The 16,983-nt window shown below is 36.6% G+C and overlaps 1 protein-coding gene across 2 annotated transcripts in view; it reads left to right on the forward strand.

Moving 5' to 3' along the window:
• The window catches only part of XPR1 (xenotropic and polytropic retrovirus receptor 1), a 245,114-nt gene that overhangs the window by 141,959 nt on the left and 86,172 nt on the right, over positions 1-16,983 (forward strand). For both annotated transcript variants that reach the window (XM_028121531.2, XM_028121532.1), the window contains exon 3: positions 8,020-8,121. In XM_028121531.2, the coding sequence (XP_027977332.1) occupies positions 8,020-8,121 (102 nt within the window). The remainder of the gene's footprint in view (positions 1-8,019; positions 8,122-16,983) is intronic.

The raw sequence follows: 16,983 nt of genomic DNA on the forward strand, positions 1-16,983 counted from the left end.
CCCAGGCGCGCTGAGAACTGCTGCCTTAAGAGAGATCAGTTGACGTGTCTATACTCCTATTTCCCAAACTTATTTGAATTCCTTAGAATTCTTCTCATTCTTCTTTTCATCTACATACCTGATGTCCTGGGAAATGCTATTTTAAATGATCATTTAGTGAAAGTAAACTAATTCTACTTTTAATTTTTCAACTTTTTAGACTCCTGCTTATAACTCAATATTTTTCATTGCAGTTAGAATAAAATTCAGACTCTAACATGGCCTTTGCCTACTACCTCCTTAATCTTACCTCCTATCACTCACTACCTGCTGTGAGTTCCATTGTAATCTGCCTTTCAGGTCCTCAGGCACCCAATTCCTTTCCTAGTATGTTATTCCCACTCTTGAGAATCATTTTGCCCTTGCTCTTTCTCATGCTTTAGGTTCAGGTTTCAGATTAAACGTCATCTCCTATGAAGTCTTTTCTGACCATCTCTTACCCTGTCAAAAGGATAGCTGTCCATCCCAGTACCTACCTTCCATCTCATACCCTGTTGCCTTCCCAACACTTTTCAGTTTATAATTCATTGTTTATTTGCGTGGGTTTTTTCTGCCTCAGTCACTGGAATGCAAACTCTGTAAGGGCCAGGAGCCACATCTGTCTTGTTTATCGTTATATATATATCCCCATCATTTAGCACAGAGCCTAGCATCTTATAAGCACAATAATTATTTGTTGAATAAATAAATGAATATGTTTTAATTTATCAGTGTGTTTCTATTATATGATTAAACTTGGAGCTAAAATATATTTTTTTGAGATATAATTCAGATAATACAAAATTTACCCTTTAAAGGTATATAATTTAATGGTTTCTCATACATTCACAGATTTCTACAACTGTCCCCCCTACCTAACTCCACAACATTTTCATCACTCCTCATTCCTCCCTCCCCCAACCCCTGCCAACTACTAATCTACTTTCTGCCTTTGTGAATTTGTCTGTTCTGAACATTACATATAAATGGAATGTGTGGTTTTTAGTGTCTGGGTTCTTTCCCTTTATGCAATGTTTTCAGCATTTATCCATGCTATAGTATGTAATGGTACTTCATTCTTTTGGCTGAATAATATTCCATTATATGGATAGGCCATATTTTGTTTATCCATTCATCAGTTGATAGACACTTGGATTGTTTTCACTTTATAGCTGTTAAGAATAATGCTGCTATAGACATTTGTGTATAAGTTTTTGTATAAACATGTTTTCATTTCTCTTGGGTATATGCCTAGAAGTGGAATTGGTAAATCATATGGTAACTCTATATTTAATTTTTTGAGGAACTGCCAACATGCTTGCACCATTTTTACATTCCCACAAGCAATGTATGAGGGTTCAAGTCTCTTCTCATTCATGTCAACAGTTATTGTTTGTCTGTCTCTCTTTTTTAATCATAGCCATCCTAGTGGTTATGAAGTGGAATTGTGGTTTTGATTTGCATTTCCCTAATGAATGGTGATGCTGAAATGTTTTTATATGCCATTGGCCATTTGTGTATATACACACATATTTGAGAAATGGTTATTCAGATCCTTTGCCCATTTCCTAATTGGGCTATTTGTCTTTTTAGTGTTGAATGCTAAGAGTTCTTTATATATTCTGGATACTAGACCTTATCTGGTATGTGGTTTGTAAATGTTTTAACCCATTCTGTGGTGGTTCTTTTACTTTCTTCATAGTGCTCTTTTAAACACACATTTTTTGTGTGTGTTATAAATTTTTTAATTTTGATAATATCCAATTTATCAAAACTTCGTCTTTCATCCCTTCTGCTTCTTGTGCCATATCTAAGAAACCATTGCCTCATCTAAGGTTATGAAGATTTATGCCTCTTTTCTTTTGAGAGTTTTATAGTTTTAGCTTTTACATTTAGGTCTTTGATCTATTTAGGTAAATTTCATATATGGTGTGAGGTTGGGTATAACTTAATTCCTTTGTGCATGAATATCCAGTTGTTGGGAGTTTCATTTTTTTAAAACTTTACATCATAATTTTTCATAAAAATTATTAACATTGTTTCAACATTTGCCATTCAAAAAAAATAATTGAAGCACATACTGTCTATCAGACATTATGTTGGGCATAGGATTTAAAAAAATTCTAAAAATCTCTGCCTTCAGTATCTTATAGATCTGGAAATTAAGAACATTGAAATTGTAATAAAAAGTTGAATGGAACATATATTTGAAGAAATTAATAATGGTTTTAAGAAATTGGTTTTTGAGAGAGTACGTGTGAAAGATGACACTTCTGCTGTAAAAATAAAAATATTCCCGGGGCAACTGGGTGGCTCAGTTGGTTGAGCGTTCAACTCTTGGTTTCTGTTCAGGTCATGATCTCAGGACGGTGAGATCAAGCTCTGCCTTGGGCTCTGCACTCAGCAGGGAGTCTTCTTGAGTTTCTCTCTCTCTCTCCCCCTTCCCTTGCTCAAGTGTGTGCATGTGTGCTGGCTCTCTCTCTCAATCAAATCTTTTTTATTTTTATTTATTTAAAAAAATAAAAATAGAAATATTCCTGGCAATTGCTGTAAAGAGCACTTGGTGGTGGTTCCTATGCAATAGGGATGTTTTACCCTGATTAGTACTCTTAGAGTCATTGCTGTTAACTTACTAACTGGGGGGGGTAGATGAGAAAGAAATTTTCTGTCATCTATAAATTTGAGGTAAAATTTTGACCATAATAGAAATGACAAAGAAATCTCTCCCTCATTCTCTCCATCATTCTCTCTCTCTCTCTCTCCCTCTCTCTCTCTCTCTCTCTCTCTCTCTCGTATAACTGACTGAATTAATATTTATTTAACTCACAGTAAAAGGTTCTCTACAGCAGTGTTCTCTGAGTCATTCTTCACCAATTCTAGATTTTTTTTTCATCCTTTTGTCTGCCTTTTTTTTTTCCCCTGTTGATGCTAATCTTATAATTGTTGATACATCTTACTAAGATTTGCAGTTATATATGCTACCTTTTTTTTGAAGTAGGCTTAGTCGTTTGAGACTAATTATTGAATTCAGGACATGTTAAATTGATTGTATTAGTGTACATAGGCTGCCATTACAGAATACAATAGTTGTGTGGTTTAATCAGTAGAACTTTTTGTTCTCACAGTTCTGGAGGACTGAAATGCAAGGTCAGGTGCAGGCTTTTCTAGTAAGGCCCCTCTTTCAGGCTTGCACAGGGCTTTCTGGCTGTTTTTCACATGACTTTCATCAGTGTCCGGTCAGGGTATCTCTGATGTCTCTTCCTCTTCTTATAAGGACACCAGACCTATTGGAATAAGGCCCTGTCCTTAAGACCACATTTAATCTTAATTACCTCCTCAAAGGCCATGTGACATTGGGGATTAGGGATTCAAAATACAAATTTTGGGAGGTGGTGGTTGCACAGTTCAGTCCCTACCACTTAAGTAACACATCATAGTAATTTTTATTTTCATTATTTTATAATAAAATATAGTGAGTTTCTATAAAACTTACATTGTTACTGGAGGGGGAGAAAACCTCATGTGATCTAGGCTCTCTCCACCTGTATTTCCTTACTTGTAAAACAAGGAAAATTGGCTAGTTGATTTCTGAACACTAAAATTCTGTTTCTCTAAGAGTTCTTGATTTCTAACATTATTTCTAACATTATTCAGCAGATAGGTTATAGTTATAGGGAGCATCTTATAATAGAAATTGATGTTCTGTAAAATCAGCATTCTGCCAACTTCTCATAACAGAGTGAAAGGCTTAATCATCCTGTGTACCTCTAAATTCTTAGTTAACTCTTTTCAACTAGCTATGCTGGTTAGGTTTTACTATGTATAATTTAAGATTTGGATGCAACATGTTCCTTTTTTTCTACCACTTAATAATACTCTTTATACAATGTAATTCATCATTCGTGAATACATTTTATTGTAATGGATTCAAGCAATACAATTTTAAGTGTAGATAGCAAAATGTGAGACTCCCTCTCATACCTACTCCTCTTTCAAATGAGATAACCACAATTAACAGTTTGGTATGCATCCTTCCAATCTTCTTTCTATGAATGTACATATGAATATTGATTTATGCACATATCTTTTCATAAATGAGGTCATGCTGTCTATATTCTGTTATTTAAATTTTTCATCAACAGTGTGTCTTGGGATTTTCATACATACCAGGATGTATGTGTATCTTTTTTAAATGGCTGCATAGTGTTATATGATGTTATTATAATTTGGTTAACTGTTTCCCTTTTGTTGAACATTACTTTGTTTCCTTTATGACTTTTAAAAACCATGTTACCTGAACATCCTTGCACACACATCCTTTTGTGCAGCAATTCCTTTAGAATATATTTCTTACGTGTGGGATTAAATGCACTGAACGGTTTGGTGGCTACTCTCTGATTGCCTTCCTAAATGGCTTTACGTATTTACATTCCCACCAACAGGGAGCGAGAGTTCATTTACCTTTACCATTGCTGAAATAATATTTTAAAATTTATTTCAATCTGATGGTTTAAAAATGATATTTCATTATTTTGAAGTCACATTAAACTGATATCTGGGATGTTGAGTATCCTTTCCTTTGTTCGTTGGCCATTTGCATTTTTCTATGAATTGCTCTAATTTACCCATTTTCTTGTGGAATATCTTTTTAATACTGATTTGTGAGACATTTTTGAAGTCTGTTTGGCATGTGAATCCTTTATTTTAAATGTTGCAGATATGTTTTCCCTGTCTGTTGCTTGTCTTTTAAGTTTGCTTATGGTATCTTGTGGAATGGAGATTTTTCATTTTGGGAGAATGTCAGTTGTTTCCTTTATGGCCTGTTTTGTGTAGTATTTAGGAAAACTTTCCCCACGTAGAGTTAATTTTTTTCTAGTGTTTTATAACATTGTTTCTTTAACTCCATTTGGAGTTTATTTAAATGAATGGCTCAGCCCTATTTTTCATATAGTCCATTCTTTTCTTATTGATTTGAAGCACCTTTATCTTACTCTTTAAATCCCTATGAACCTGTTTCCCCCAAAGTAGAGTGTTTTCTGAAACCTTTTGTAAGCCAAAATGATGTGAAGATGTAGTTACCATTAACTTATATAGAAACAATTTTTAGTGTTCCTAGAATAAAAAATATCCTTTCTTAGGCTTTTCTGATACCTTTAGGACATACTTTGCTAACAGATGCACAAAATAAATTGAGATAAAGCACAGATGCTCGAAGACATAGTTCACAGCTGTGGCGCCTTGATGGTGAGATGCTGAGTGCAGTTCCCAGGGAAGGAGCTTGGTGGTGCCACTCTCACTGGGCAGGGTGCCTGCTTCCTTTGTAATGGCTTGCTGCAAAACAAATGCTGAAAACTATTTTTTTTTTTAATAGCAGAAATCCTCTACAGATTTCTTTTTAGTTAGCAAAAACAGGTACTCATGTTATGTCTTCTGTGAAAGCAACGTGGTGTAACTTGAATTTTCAAAAATGGGGGGCACCTGTATATGCAGATCTACTTTTATATATAGTTTTTTCCACTTTTCTCTCTTTTTGCCATTACTTTTTAGTGCTGCTGTAACCTTACTCTACTGTTTTCTGATTTGTGGCTGTTAAGTTATATGTGAACCAGAAATCTACATAAGAGACTACTGGTATTTTATTTTATTTTATTTTTTTATTTTTTAAGAAGATTTTATTTATTTGAAAGAGAAAGACACAGCAAGAGAGGGAACACAAGCAGGAGGAGTGGGAGAGGGAAGAGCAGACTTCCCACAGAGTAGGGAGCCCGACAGGGGGCTCGATCCCAGGACCCTGGGATCATGACCTGAGCCGAAGGCAGACACTTAACGACTGAGCCACCCAGGCTCCCCAAGACTACTGATATTTTAGATAAAACAGTCTTTAATTGAGGAAATGAAGAATTCATATGAGATTGATTAATGAGTAGAATGTTCATGCTTTAACACATAAAATTTATTATATGTTTTAGTTTCTCAGAGGCTTATTTAGATTTTTTTTTGTTTCTATGCTCTTAGTAATATTTTATTTTTAAGATTTTGTTTATTTGAGGTAGAGAGAGAAAGAGCATTCGAGCAGCACGGGTTGGGGGGGCAGAGGGAGAGGAAGAAGCAGGCTTCCCGCTGAGCAGGGTGCCCCATGTGGGGCTCAGTCCCAGGACCCTGGGATCATGACCTGAGCCAAAGGCAGACGCATAACCAACTGAGCCACCCAGGCATCCTCTTAGTAATATTTTAAATATTTGATCTTGAATATGCAACATGTATATAAATATTAATATGTTAAAATTATTTTTAAAACAGAAGCTATATTTAAATTGCTTTGGTGAACAACTTTGTTCTATAAATAGGGAAACAAAGTCAATATGACCAAGCCTATATTTTGCTTTTGGGTTTCTTTCCTAACAATACAATAAAGAATAAGATAAAAATGAAAAAAATGGGTAATAAAGTAGAATGAGATATTACTCGTATCTTAAATTAGCTATAGCTAAATGCTATTATAAGAGCAGCATCTGTTACCATGGATCATCTCTAACTCAAGGTCACCTTAAAAGGAAGCTTTGACCTGCTTTATGCTTTGTAAAAATAATTCACAGTGTCCTTGGGCAGCTATAGTCTTTATTGTACCTAAATTATGAAGCTTACATGAGGAACTTAAAGTGGCCTCCCTTTCTTTACTGCAAAATCAATAGAATCCTGCGTTATCTATTAAGTTCTAAAGCATAAAAAATAGAGAAGTAGATACAGAAATAAAGTCAAGGTTTTGTGTAGTGATAATTTTTTTTAACATTTGTGTTATTCAAATTAAATGAATAGATTTTACATGCTTTTTAGAACTTCATTTTAAGCTTTTGTTTTTCTTTAATGTATCTCTGGTACAAAGAATTAGTATGTGTATGTGTGTATTGCTATTACTCAGGGAAATACTGTTTCTCTTATTCCTGGACAGATGAAGTGTGTAAGGGTTTTTGGGATTGCACTAAGATTTGAAGCAACTGGGGAACATAAAATGATCTATACTTTTTCTACACATTTCAAGCTTAGATTGCCCCAGAGATCCAGAAATAGGATAGTTCTAAATTGTGATTAGCATCTGGAGTCCAGGCAGATCTTACTTGGACAAGAAACATACCCTTTTAGACTTGGGGGTTCCTGAAGCTACATATATCTTTACTTATGGTATTCAGTAAATTGACAGCTATATAACAGAACTCACAAAGTGGATCCAGCCTGCAGAGGCATATATTGATTGGTCTACACTGTGTTTTTAAAATATCTAGATTTGTGGCTTGTCTTGAAAATTGGAAGATGTGACAACTTTAACCCTGTCACCACAGGACGGCAACTCATTAGATGGACATGTGCTCTGACTTGCCAGAATCCATACCACTCCTTATCCTGAAGGTGTCAGTTGCCGTTTATCACCATGCTTGTACAATCATCCATTTGCTCAACTCACTTATGTTCCTACCCAGCAGCTGTAGGCTTAGAATATGTAATTTATAACCATCAGTCTACATTTTTTTTCTGTATCTGGTGCAGCTAAGTGAAAATGAGTGGAAAGCAATTTAATATAGTAGAAATAATCAACCCATTTTTTCCAGGATCATATTATATATTAATGTCTTCATTTTCTGTTCCTTTTTTTATTCCGTGAAATATTTACTCTTGCTAAATCCTATTCATTTCTACTCCCAACACCTTGAATCTTTCTTGATCACATCTGTACATTAGTGTCTTCTGAAGTTTTAGAACACTTACTTTTTTCACCACTATAAATTTATTATAGTAAAGACTTAGTCTCATTCAGTTAAAAAATGACTGTGTTCCTATGAAGAACACATTAGTCTTTGCTTTCTTTAGTCTTTGCTTAATATGGTTCACAGTTCATTGTTGTCATTTTGAAGAATAAGGAAGTGTAGTACCTTTAAATTTTATTTCCCTAGTTTTCTTAATTGGCCTTTGGACATCATATTTAAATACTGTTTTCCTTGCTTTCAGTTACAGATGAGGACACTGTAAAGAGATATTTTGCCAAGTTTGAAGAAAAATTTTTCCAAACCTGTGAAAAGGAACTTGCCAAAATCAACACATTTTATTCAGGTGAGTAGTTTTTTGGTACAACATACAGGGGACAATTTCTGCTGCTGAGGAGAGAAAAACTCTGCCATGTCAGTGTTTAACCTTCTGATCATCATTTTTAAAATGGGGCTTGTTTTTCTTCCTATACTGTACTTAGGGATATTTTCTTTAGCTGGGGTAGGAATGCATCTAGTACCTCAATATTTAAGCCTAATACGGACATTACCTAGATTCTTTTGCAGTTGCAAGGATTTGGGAACCTCATTGTGAACCAGTACTTTAGTAGATCTTCACTAAAGTCCAGTCTGAAGCTTCAGAAGAGTCAGAAATTTGATTTTATTATTTCAGAGCTGAATTAGACAGTTCCTGCTTATTAATTACATTACTTTGCCTTTCCATTGTATGGAACATTCCTTTCCATCTCTCTAGAGATTGTTTCCAGAGTGACATCTACAAGGTGCTATTGGAGTTGAGAAGGAAATACTGGAATTTCCATTTATTTGTATCTGACCCTTTAAAATTCTGTTTTTTTAATATATTTTTATACTGCCCCACCCCTTTGATATCTCTTTTTTCATCTCACAAAGCTCAAGTTTCTTGAGTCTCTCATCTATTCCCCCATCTATCTGTTGATAAGGCCCCCCCAGAATTATTTTCCTCTCCCTCAGTTATCTTAGCCACTTTGTCCCTTGTACTTTTTAATCTCCTCACCCTCGTTGCCTTATAATGCGTCTGCCTAGTGAAACTCCCAACTGTAGACCAATTCAGCCTTTTACCTTCTTTATGCCTACCCACAGCCTGCTTAGGATAGCCAAGGGAAAAAAAACTCACAGCAGAACAAACTTGAACCAGTATAAATTCATTATTACATTCTTAATTATGTCCTCAAAGCTGCCATGGGTCCTAATCAGTGCCCTTTTCCATGCTTCAAATTGGGTTTGTTTTATTTTGTTTTGTTTATTTTTTAAGTAGGTTTCACACCCAGCGTGTGGCCCAGCACAGGGCCCAAACCTCTGAACCCACGACCCTGATATCAGGACCTGGGCTGAGATCAAGAGTCAGATGCTCAACAAACTGAGCTACCCAGGTGCCCCTCCAAAGTGTTTTTCTAAACCCAACACCATTCTCTTGAATTCTCTGACCCCACCATCTTCTCCATCATGCTCATTATACCTCCTCCTACTTTACAAATAAATATAAAGGACTTCAGGGGTGCCTAGGTGGTGCAGTTGGTTATGCAACTGACTCCTGGTTTTGGCTCAGGTCCTGATCTCAGGGTCATGGGGTCAAGCCCTGTGTCAGACTCTGAACTCAGCAGAGTCAGCTTGAGTTTCTTTCTCCCTTTCCCCCTGCACACACACACTCTCTCTAAAATAAATAAATAAGTCTTGAAAAAATTTTTTTTAAAAAACTCAAGAACTTCACTTCTGTTGGTGTATAATACATATGCAGATCTATGCCACCTCTCCCCTTAAGTACTTGTTGACCTTCTTACCCTTATTTATTTTCCTGCAATCTTTTAGAAAAGATACCCTTCTTCAGTCCGTGGCAAATCTCTACAACTACTGACTGAATTTTAGCTCCTCAAGACCTTCCTCCAGTAATTATTTCTTCTAAGAATTAATAAATAAATGCATCAGTGACTTCCCTCTTTACTGGTTTAGTCTCCTTAGCAAGTCACTCCCTTCTAGCAAAAAAGATCAAAAAGGAAGCAAATGCCTTAGTTCTATGTCCTTCTCATCTTTCACTTATGGCTGGACTTCCTAGGCAGAGAGCCGTTAATGCAGAGGCACAGAGCCATGAAAGGGAACAGTACATATGCATGTCCTTTGCACCATATTGTAAGCACCTAGAATGCAGTAATGAAATAGAAATATTATTTGAAACTGCAATGGATAGATTTTCAGCAAGGGAAAAATATACAGAGAAATTGCAGTATGCAAGAACAGAGATAATTTCCAGTTAGGAGGTAGGAGGAAAAGAGAAACCAAAAGTGTAGACAGAGAAGGAGAGGGCGGCCATGTAATGACGACTGAAGAAGAGAAAGCTAAAAGAGGAAGGCATTTGCAGGGGAAAAAGTGTTTAGACTGAGAGAGGCCTATAGCATATGACCTAAGGCTGTAATGCAAAATGTAAAAGGTCAAGTTAATTAGCATTTTTCTTTTGCTGTGATTTTTTTTTGGGGGGGAGGGGAAGGATCTCTGAGCCCAACTCTATGTGGGTAATTTAGATCAGAAAGAGTAGATAATGCTTCTTGGTATACAAAGCAAAAGAATTTTCTGTTCTTAACAATAGATACATATTTTTTATATGTTGAGTTATAGCAAAAATTATATTCAAATTGTGACCCATTACGCCTAGTCAGATATGTGTTTTATGTATGTTTGTATGCATCTATATATTCTATATATATGTGTATATGCAATATAGTTAAACAAAATTTTTTCATGGAATAATATCCTTACTATGTGTAATATATTCTGTTTTCTATATTTATTTCTATTTGACTTATAAAATGCTGATTTATGATCCACACAGTTGCTTTTATGACCCCATATTGGGTTATAACCCTAGTTTGAAAAATGGTATCTTAGATTTGATTATTTTTCAAAAATAATTTTAGGCTTTCTACTATTTAAAATTTGGAGACTATGAGTATGAATGACTTCCTTTTTCTGTGTGTATTGGCAGGGCGAGTAGGGCATGCCTCTTGATGTCACCACAGAGTAGGTCCAAATTGATAGTCTTCAGACTAACTTTTTGCCAGGTCAGGAAGTGATGGGTAATATGAAGACATGATTGACAGAAACAGAATTTGGCACTTGTCCTAGACAATATCATTTTTCTCCTTATTTAGCCACCTCTCCATGGCAGATTGTCTTATAGACTGCAGTTCTCAGACACTAGGGCACAGAAAAAGTATAAATAATACAGGGGTGAGTTCAGCTTATAAACATACCTCCACCCACTTGTATCTCACAAATTATTTAATGGTCAGCTAAAAATGGTCACTTTCAAGTGAGATATAGTCTTGACTGAAACTTCTAAATACCCCAAAGAAAATGGTATAAAAGCCAAACAAAACAAAATGAATACTACTAAAATGTAGATACTTATTTTCATATCAATTCTTTTACCTACCAATTACATTTTGGATTTTTGAACCTTAACTATTTTTTTAGAAGTTTACTGTTTAACCTTTCTAGGCCTCCATGTACTTGCTTGTAAAATGAACAAATTGATTCCCAGCCCTCTCGGGTTCTACCTGTGAGGAGTTAGAAGCTATTGTCAGAATTTCACAAAACCTGATTTAAGTCATTTTATTGTGCTTTTATGTTTTATTACATATTTTTGGTTAATAAGATAAAAGCATTTATATTAATAGATAAAATCTTTAAAAAAATTTTTTTTATATTATTTATTTTAGAGAGAGAGGGAGAGAGAGTGCATTCACCGAGAGAGGGGGAGAGGGAGAGAATCCTCAAGCAGACCCCCCCTCCCACACTGAGTGCAGAGCCCAGCACAGGGCTTGATCCCAGGACCCATGACATCACCAGCTGAGCCAAAATGAAGAGTCGGATGCTTAACTGACTGAGCCACCCAAGCTCCCCAGTAGATACAATCTTTTTATATTTGAAGACCATGGAAGGAAAGGGAAATTTTTTAAAGGAAGGCTCCTTTTTGGTGATAATATTACTAATTACTGAAGTCTCCTAGGTCTCTTCTGGTACTAAAAATGACATCAATCCTGAGAGCTATAGTGTTAGAAATCTTTTTTGTGGTGATCAGTAATGTCCTTTTCCAATGGTAATATTCATCACTCTATGTTACAATGTCTTTCTCTTTGATAGAACCAGTTTGCTTTCTCTCTCTATTCAAAATACTTTGCTTCTAAGCAGCATTTTTTCTTCTTTAAATTTTTTTATTGTTATGTTAATCACCATACATTATATCATTAGTTTGTGATGTAGTGTTCCATGATTCATTGTGCATAACACCCAGTGCTCCAGGCAGAACGTGCCCTCCTTAATACCCATCACCAGGCTAACCCATCCCCCCACCCCCCTCCCCTCTAGAACCGACACTTTGTTTTTCAGAGTCCATCATCTCTCATGGTTCGTCTCCCCTTCCGATTTCCCCCCCTTCATTCTTCCCCTCCTGCTATCTTCTTTTTTTTCTTAACATATATCACATTATTTGTTTCAGAGGTACAGATCTGTGATTTAACAGTCTTGCACAATTCACAGCACTCATCACAGCACATACCCTCCCCAATGTCTATCACCCAGCCACCCCATCCCTCACACCCCACCCCCACTCCAGCAACCCTCAGTTTGTTTCCTGAGATTAAGAATTCCTCATATCAGTGAGGTCAAATGATACATGTCTTTCTCTGATTGACTTATTTCACTCAGCATAACACTCTCCAGTTCCATCCATGTTGTTGCAAATGGCAAGATCTCATTCCTTTTGATGGCTGCATAATATTCCATTGTGTGTGGGGTGTCTGTGTGTGTGTGTGTGTGTGTGTATACACACACACACACACACACATATATATATATATCACATCTTCTTTATCCATTCATCTGTCTATGGACATCTTGGCTCTTTCCACAGTTTGGCTATTGTGGACATTGCTGCTATAAACATCGGGTTGCATGTACCCCTTCAGATCCCTACATTTGTATCTTTGGGGTAAATACCCAGTAGTGCAATTGCTGGATCGTATGGTAGCTCTATTTTCAAATTTTGAGGAACCTCATACTGTTTTCCAGAGTGGTTGCACCAGCTTGCATTCCCACCAACAGTGTAGGAGGGTTCCCCTTTCTCCGCATCCCACCAACATCTGTCATTTCCTGACTTGTTAATTTTAGCCATTCTGACTGGTGTGAGGTATCTCATTGAGGTTTTCATTTGGATTTCCCTGATGCTGAGCTATGTTGAGCACTTTTTCATGAGTCTGTTGGCCATTTGGATATCTTCTTTGGAAAAATGTCTGTTCATGTCTTCTGCGCATTTCTTGATTGGATTATTTGTTCTTTGGGTGTTGAGTTTGATAACTTCTTTATAGATTTTGGATACTAGCCCTTTATCTGATATGTCATTTGCAAATATCTTCTCCCATTCTGTCAGTTGTCTTTTGGTTTTATTGACTGTTTCTTTTGCTGGGCAAAAGCTTTTTATCTTGATGAAATCCCAATAGTTCATTTTTGCCCTTGCTTCCCTTGCCTTTGGCGATGTTTCTAGGAAGAAGTTGCTGCGGCTGAGGTCGAAGAGGTTGCTGCCTGTGTTCTCCTTTAGGATTTTGATGGACTCCTGTCTCACGTTTAGGTCTTTCAGCCATTTGGAGTCTATTTTTGTGTGTGGTGTAAGGAAACGGTCCAGTTTCATTCTGCATGTGGCTGTCCAATTTTCCCAAAACCATTTGTTGAAGAGACTGTCTTTATTCCATTGGACATTCTTTCCTGCTTTTCTGAAGATTAGTTGACCGTAGAGTTGAGGGTCTGTTTCTGGGCTGTGTATTCTGTTCCATTGATCTATGTGTCTGTTTTTGTGCCAGTACCATACTGTCTTAATGATGACAGCTTTCTAATAGAGCTGGAAGTCCAGAATTGTGATGCCGCCAGCTTTGCTTTTCTTTTTCAACATTCCTCTGGCTATTTGGGGTCTTTTCTGGTTCCATACAAATTTTAGGATTATTTGTTCCATTTCTTTGAAAAAAGTGGATGGTATTTTGATGGGGATTGCATTGCATTTGTAGATTGCTCTAGGTACCATTGACATCTTCACACAATGTTTGTTCTTCGAATCCATGAGCATGGAACGTTTTTCCATTTCTTTATGTCTTCCTCAATTTCTTTCATGAGTATTTTATAGTTTTCTGAGTACAGATCCTTTGCCTCTTTGGTTAGATTTATTCCTAGGTATCTTATGGTTTTGGGTGCAATTGTAAATGGGATCGACTCCTTGATTTGTCTCTCTTCTGTCTTGTTGTTGGTGTATAGGAATGCCACTGATTTCTGTGCATTGATTTTATATCCTGCCACTTTACTGAATTCCTTTATGAGTTCTAGCAGTTTTGGGGTGGAGTCTTATGGGTTTTCCACATAAAGTATCATATCATCTGCAATCAGTGAGTTTGACTTCTTCTTTGCCAATTTGGATGCCTTTGATTTCTTTTTGTTGTCTGATTGCTGTGGCTAAGACTTCTAATACTATGTTGAATAGCAGTGGTGATAGTGGACATCCCTGCTGTGTTCCTGACCTTAGGGGGAAAGCGCTCAGTTTTTCCCCATTGAGAATGATACTCGCTGTAGGTTTTTCATAGATGGCTTTTATGATATTGAGATATGTACCCTCTATCCCTATACTCTGAAGAGTTTTGATCCAGAAAGGATGCTGTACTTTGTGAAATACTTTTTCTGCATCTATTGAGAGGATCATGTGATTCTTGTTTTTTCTTTTGTTAATGATTGTATCACGTTGATTGATTTGCGGATGTTGAACCAACCTTGCAACCCAGGGATAAATCCCACTTGGTCGTGGTGAATAATCCTTTTAATGTACTGTTGGATCCTAATTAGTATTTTGGTGAGAATTTTTGCATCCATGTTCATCAAAGATATTGGTCTATAATTCTCCTTTTTGATGGGGTCTTTGTCTGGTTTGGGGATCAAGGTAATGGTGGCCTCATAAAATGAGTTTGGAAGTTTTCCTTCCATTTCTAGTTTTTGGAACAGTTTCAGGAGAATAGGTATTAATTCTTCATGAAATGTTTGGTAGAATTCCCCTGGGAAGCCATCTGGCCCTGGGCTTTTGTTTGTTGGGAGATTTTTGATGAGTGCTTCAGTTTCCTTAGTGGTTATAGGTCTGTTCAGGTTTTCTATTTCTTCCTGGTTCAGTTTTGGTAGTTGATATATCTCTAGGAATGCAGGTTCCAGGTTATCTAATTTGCTGGCATAGAGTTGCTCATAATATGTTCTTATAACTGTATTTCTTTGGTGTTGGTTGTGATCTCTCCTCTTTCATTCATGATTTTGTTGATTTGGGTCATTTCTCTTTTCTTTTTGATAAGTCTGGCCAGGGGTTTATAAATCTTGTCAATTCTTTCAAAGAACCAGCTTTCGTTGATCGTTCTACTGTTCTTTTGGTTTCTAGTTCATTGATTTCTGCTCTGATCTTTATTATTTCTCTTCTCCTGCTGGGTTTAGGCTTTATTTGCTGTTTTTTCTCTAGCTCCTTTAGGTGTAGGGTTCGGTTGTGTATTTGAGACCTTTCTTGTTTCTTGAGAAAGGCTTGTATTGCTGTATACTTTCCTCTCAGGACTGCCTTTGCTGCATCCCAAAGGTTTTGAACAGTTATGTTTTCATTTTCATTGGTTTCCATGAATTTTTTTAATTCTTCTTTAATTTCCTGATTGACCCATTCATTCTTTAGTAGGATGCTCTTTAGCCTCCATGTACTTGAGTTCTTTCCGACTTTCCTCTTGTGATTGAGTTCTAGTTTCAAAGCATTGTGGTCTGAAAAGGTGCAGGGAATAATCCCAGTCTTTTGGTACCGGTTGAGACCTGATTTGTGACCTAGGATGTGATCTATTCTGGAGAATTTCCATGGGCACCAGAGAAGAATGTGTATTCTGTTGCTTTGGGATGGAATGTTCTGAATATGTCTATGAAGTCTATTGGGTCCAGTGTGTCATTTAAAGTCTTTATTTCCTTGTTGATCTTTTGCTTAGATGATTTGTCCATTTCTGTCAGGGGGGTGTTAAAGTCCCCCACTATTATTGTATTGTTGTCAGTGTGTTTCTTTGCTTTTGTTATTAATTGCCTTATATAATTGGCTACTCCCATGTTAGGGGCATAGATATTTACAATTGTTAGATCTCCTTGTTGGATAGACCCTTTAAGTAGGATATAGTGTCCTTCCTCATCTCTTATTAGTCTTTGGTTTAAAATCTAATTTGGCTGATATAAGGATTGCCACTCCAGCTTTCTTTTGGTGTCCATTAGCATGGTAAATGGTTTTCCACCCCCTCACTTTCAATCTGGGGGTGTCTTTGGGTCTAAAATGAGTCTCTTGCAGACAGCATATCGATGGGTCTTGTTTTTTAATCCAATCTGATAGCCTGTGTCTTTTGATTGGGGCATTTAGCCCGTTTACATTCAGGGTAACTATTGAAAGATATGAATTTAGTGCCATTGTATTGCCTGTAAGGTGACTGTTACTGTATATTGTCTGTGTTCCTTTCTGGTCTATGCTGCTTTTAGGCTCTCTCTTTGCTTAGAGGACCCCTTTCAAGATTTCTTGTAGGGCTGGTTTCATGTTTGCAGATTCCTTTAGTTTTTGTTTGTCCTGGAAGCTTTTTATCTCTCCTTCTATTTTCAATGACAGCCTAGCTGGATATAGTATTCTTGGCTGCAAATTTTTCTCGTGTAGTGCTCTGAACATACCATGCCAGCCGTTTCTGGCCTGCCAGGTCTCTGTGGATAGGTCTGTTGCCAATCTAATGTTTCTACCATTATAGGTTACATATCTCTTCTCCCGAGCTGCTTTCAGGATTTTCTCTTTGTCGCTGAGACTCGTAAGTTTTACTATTAGATGTCGGGGTATTGACCTATTTTTATTGATTTTTGAGGGGGGTTCTCTGTGCCTCCTGGATTTTGATGCCTGTTTTCTTCCCCACATTAGGGAAGTTCTCTGTTATAATTTGCTCCAATATACCTTCTGCCCCTCTCTCTCTTTCTTCTTCTGAGATCCCAATTATTCTAGTGTTGTTTCGTCTTATGGTATCGCTTTTCTCTCAAATTCTGCCCTCGTGATCCAGTAGTTGTTTATCTCTCTTTTTCTCAGCTTCTTTATTTTCCATCATTTGGTTTTCTA

This window comes from Eumetopias jubatus, unplaced genomic scaffold (genome assembly GCF_037043125.1).
Source record: "Eumetopias jubatus isolate StellerSeaLion01/CBP00866 unplaced genomic scaffold, mEumJub1_p1.0 scaffold_12, whole genome shotgun sequence".
Taxonomy (NCBI): domain Eukaryota; kingdom Metazoa; phylum Chordata; class Mammalia; order Carnivora; family Otariidae; genus Eumetopias; species Eumetopias jubatus.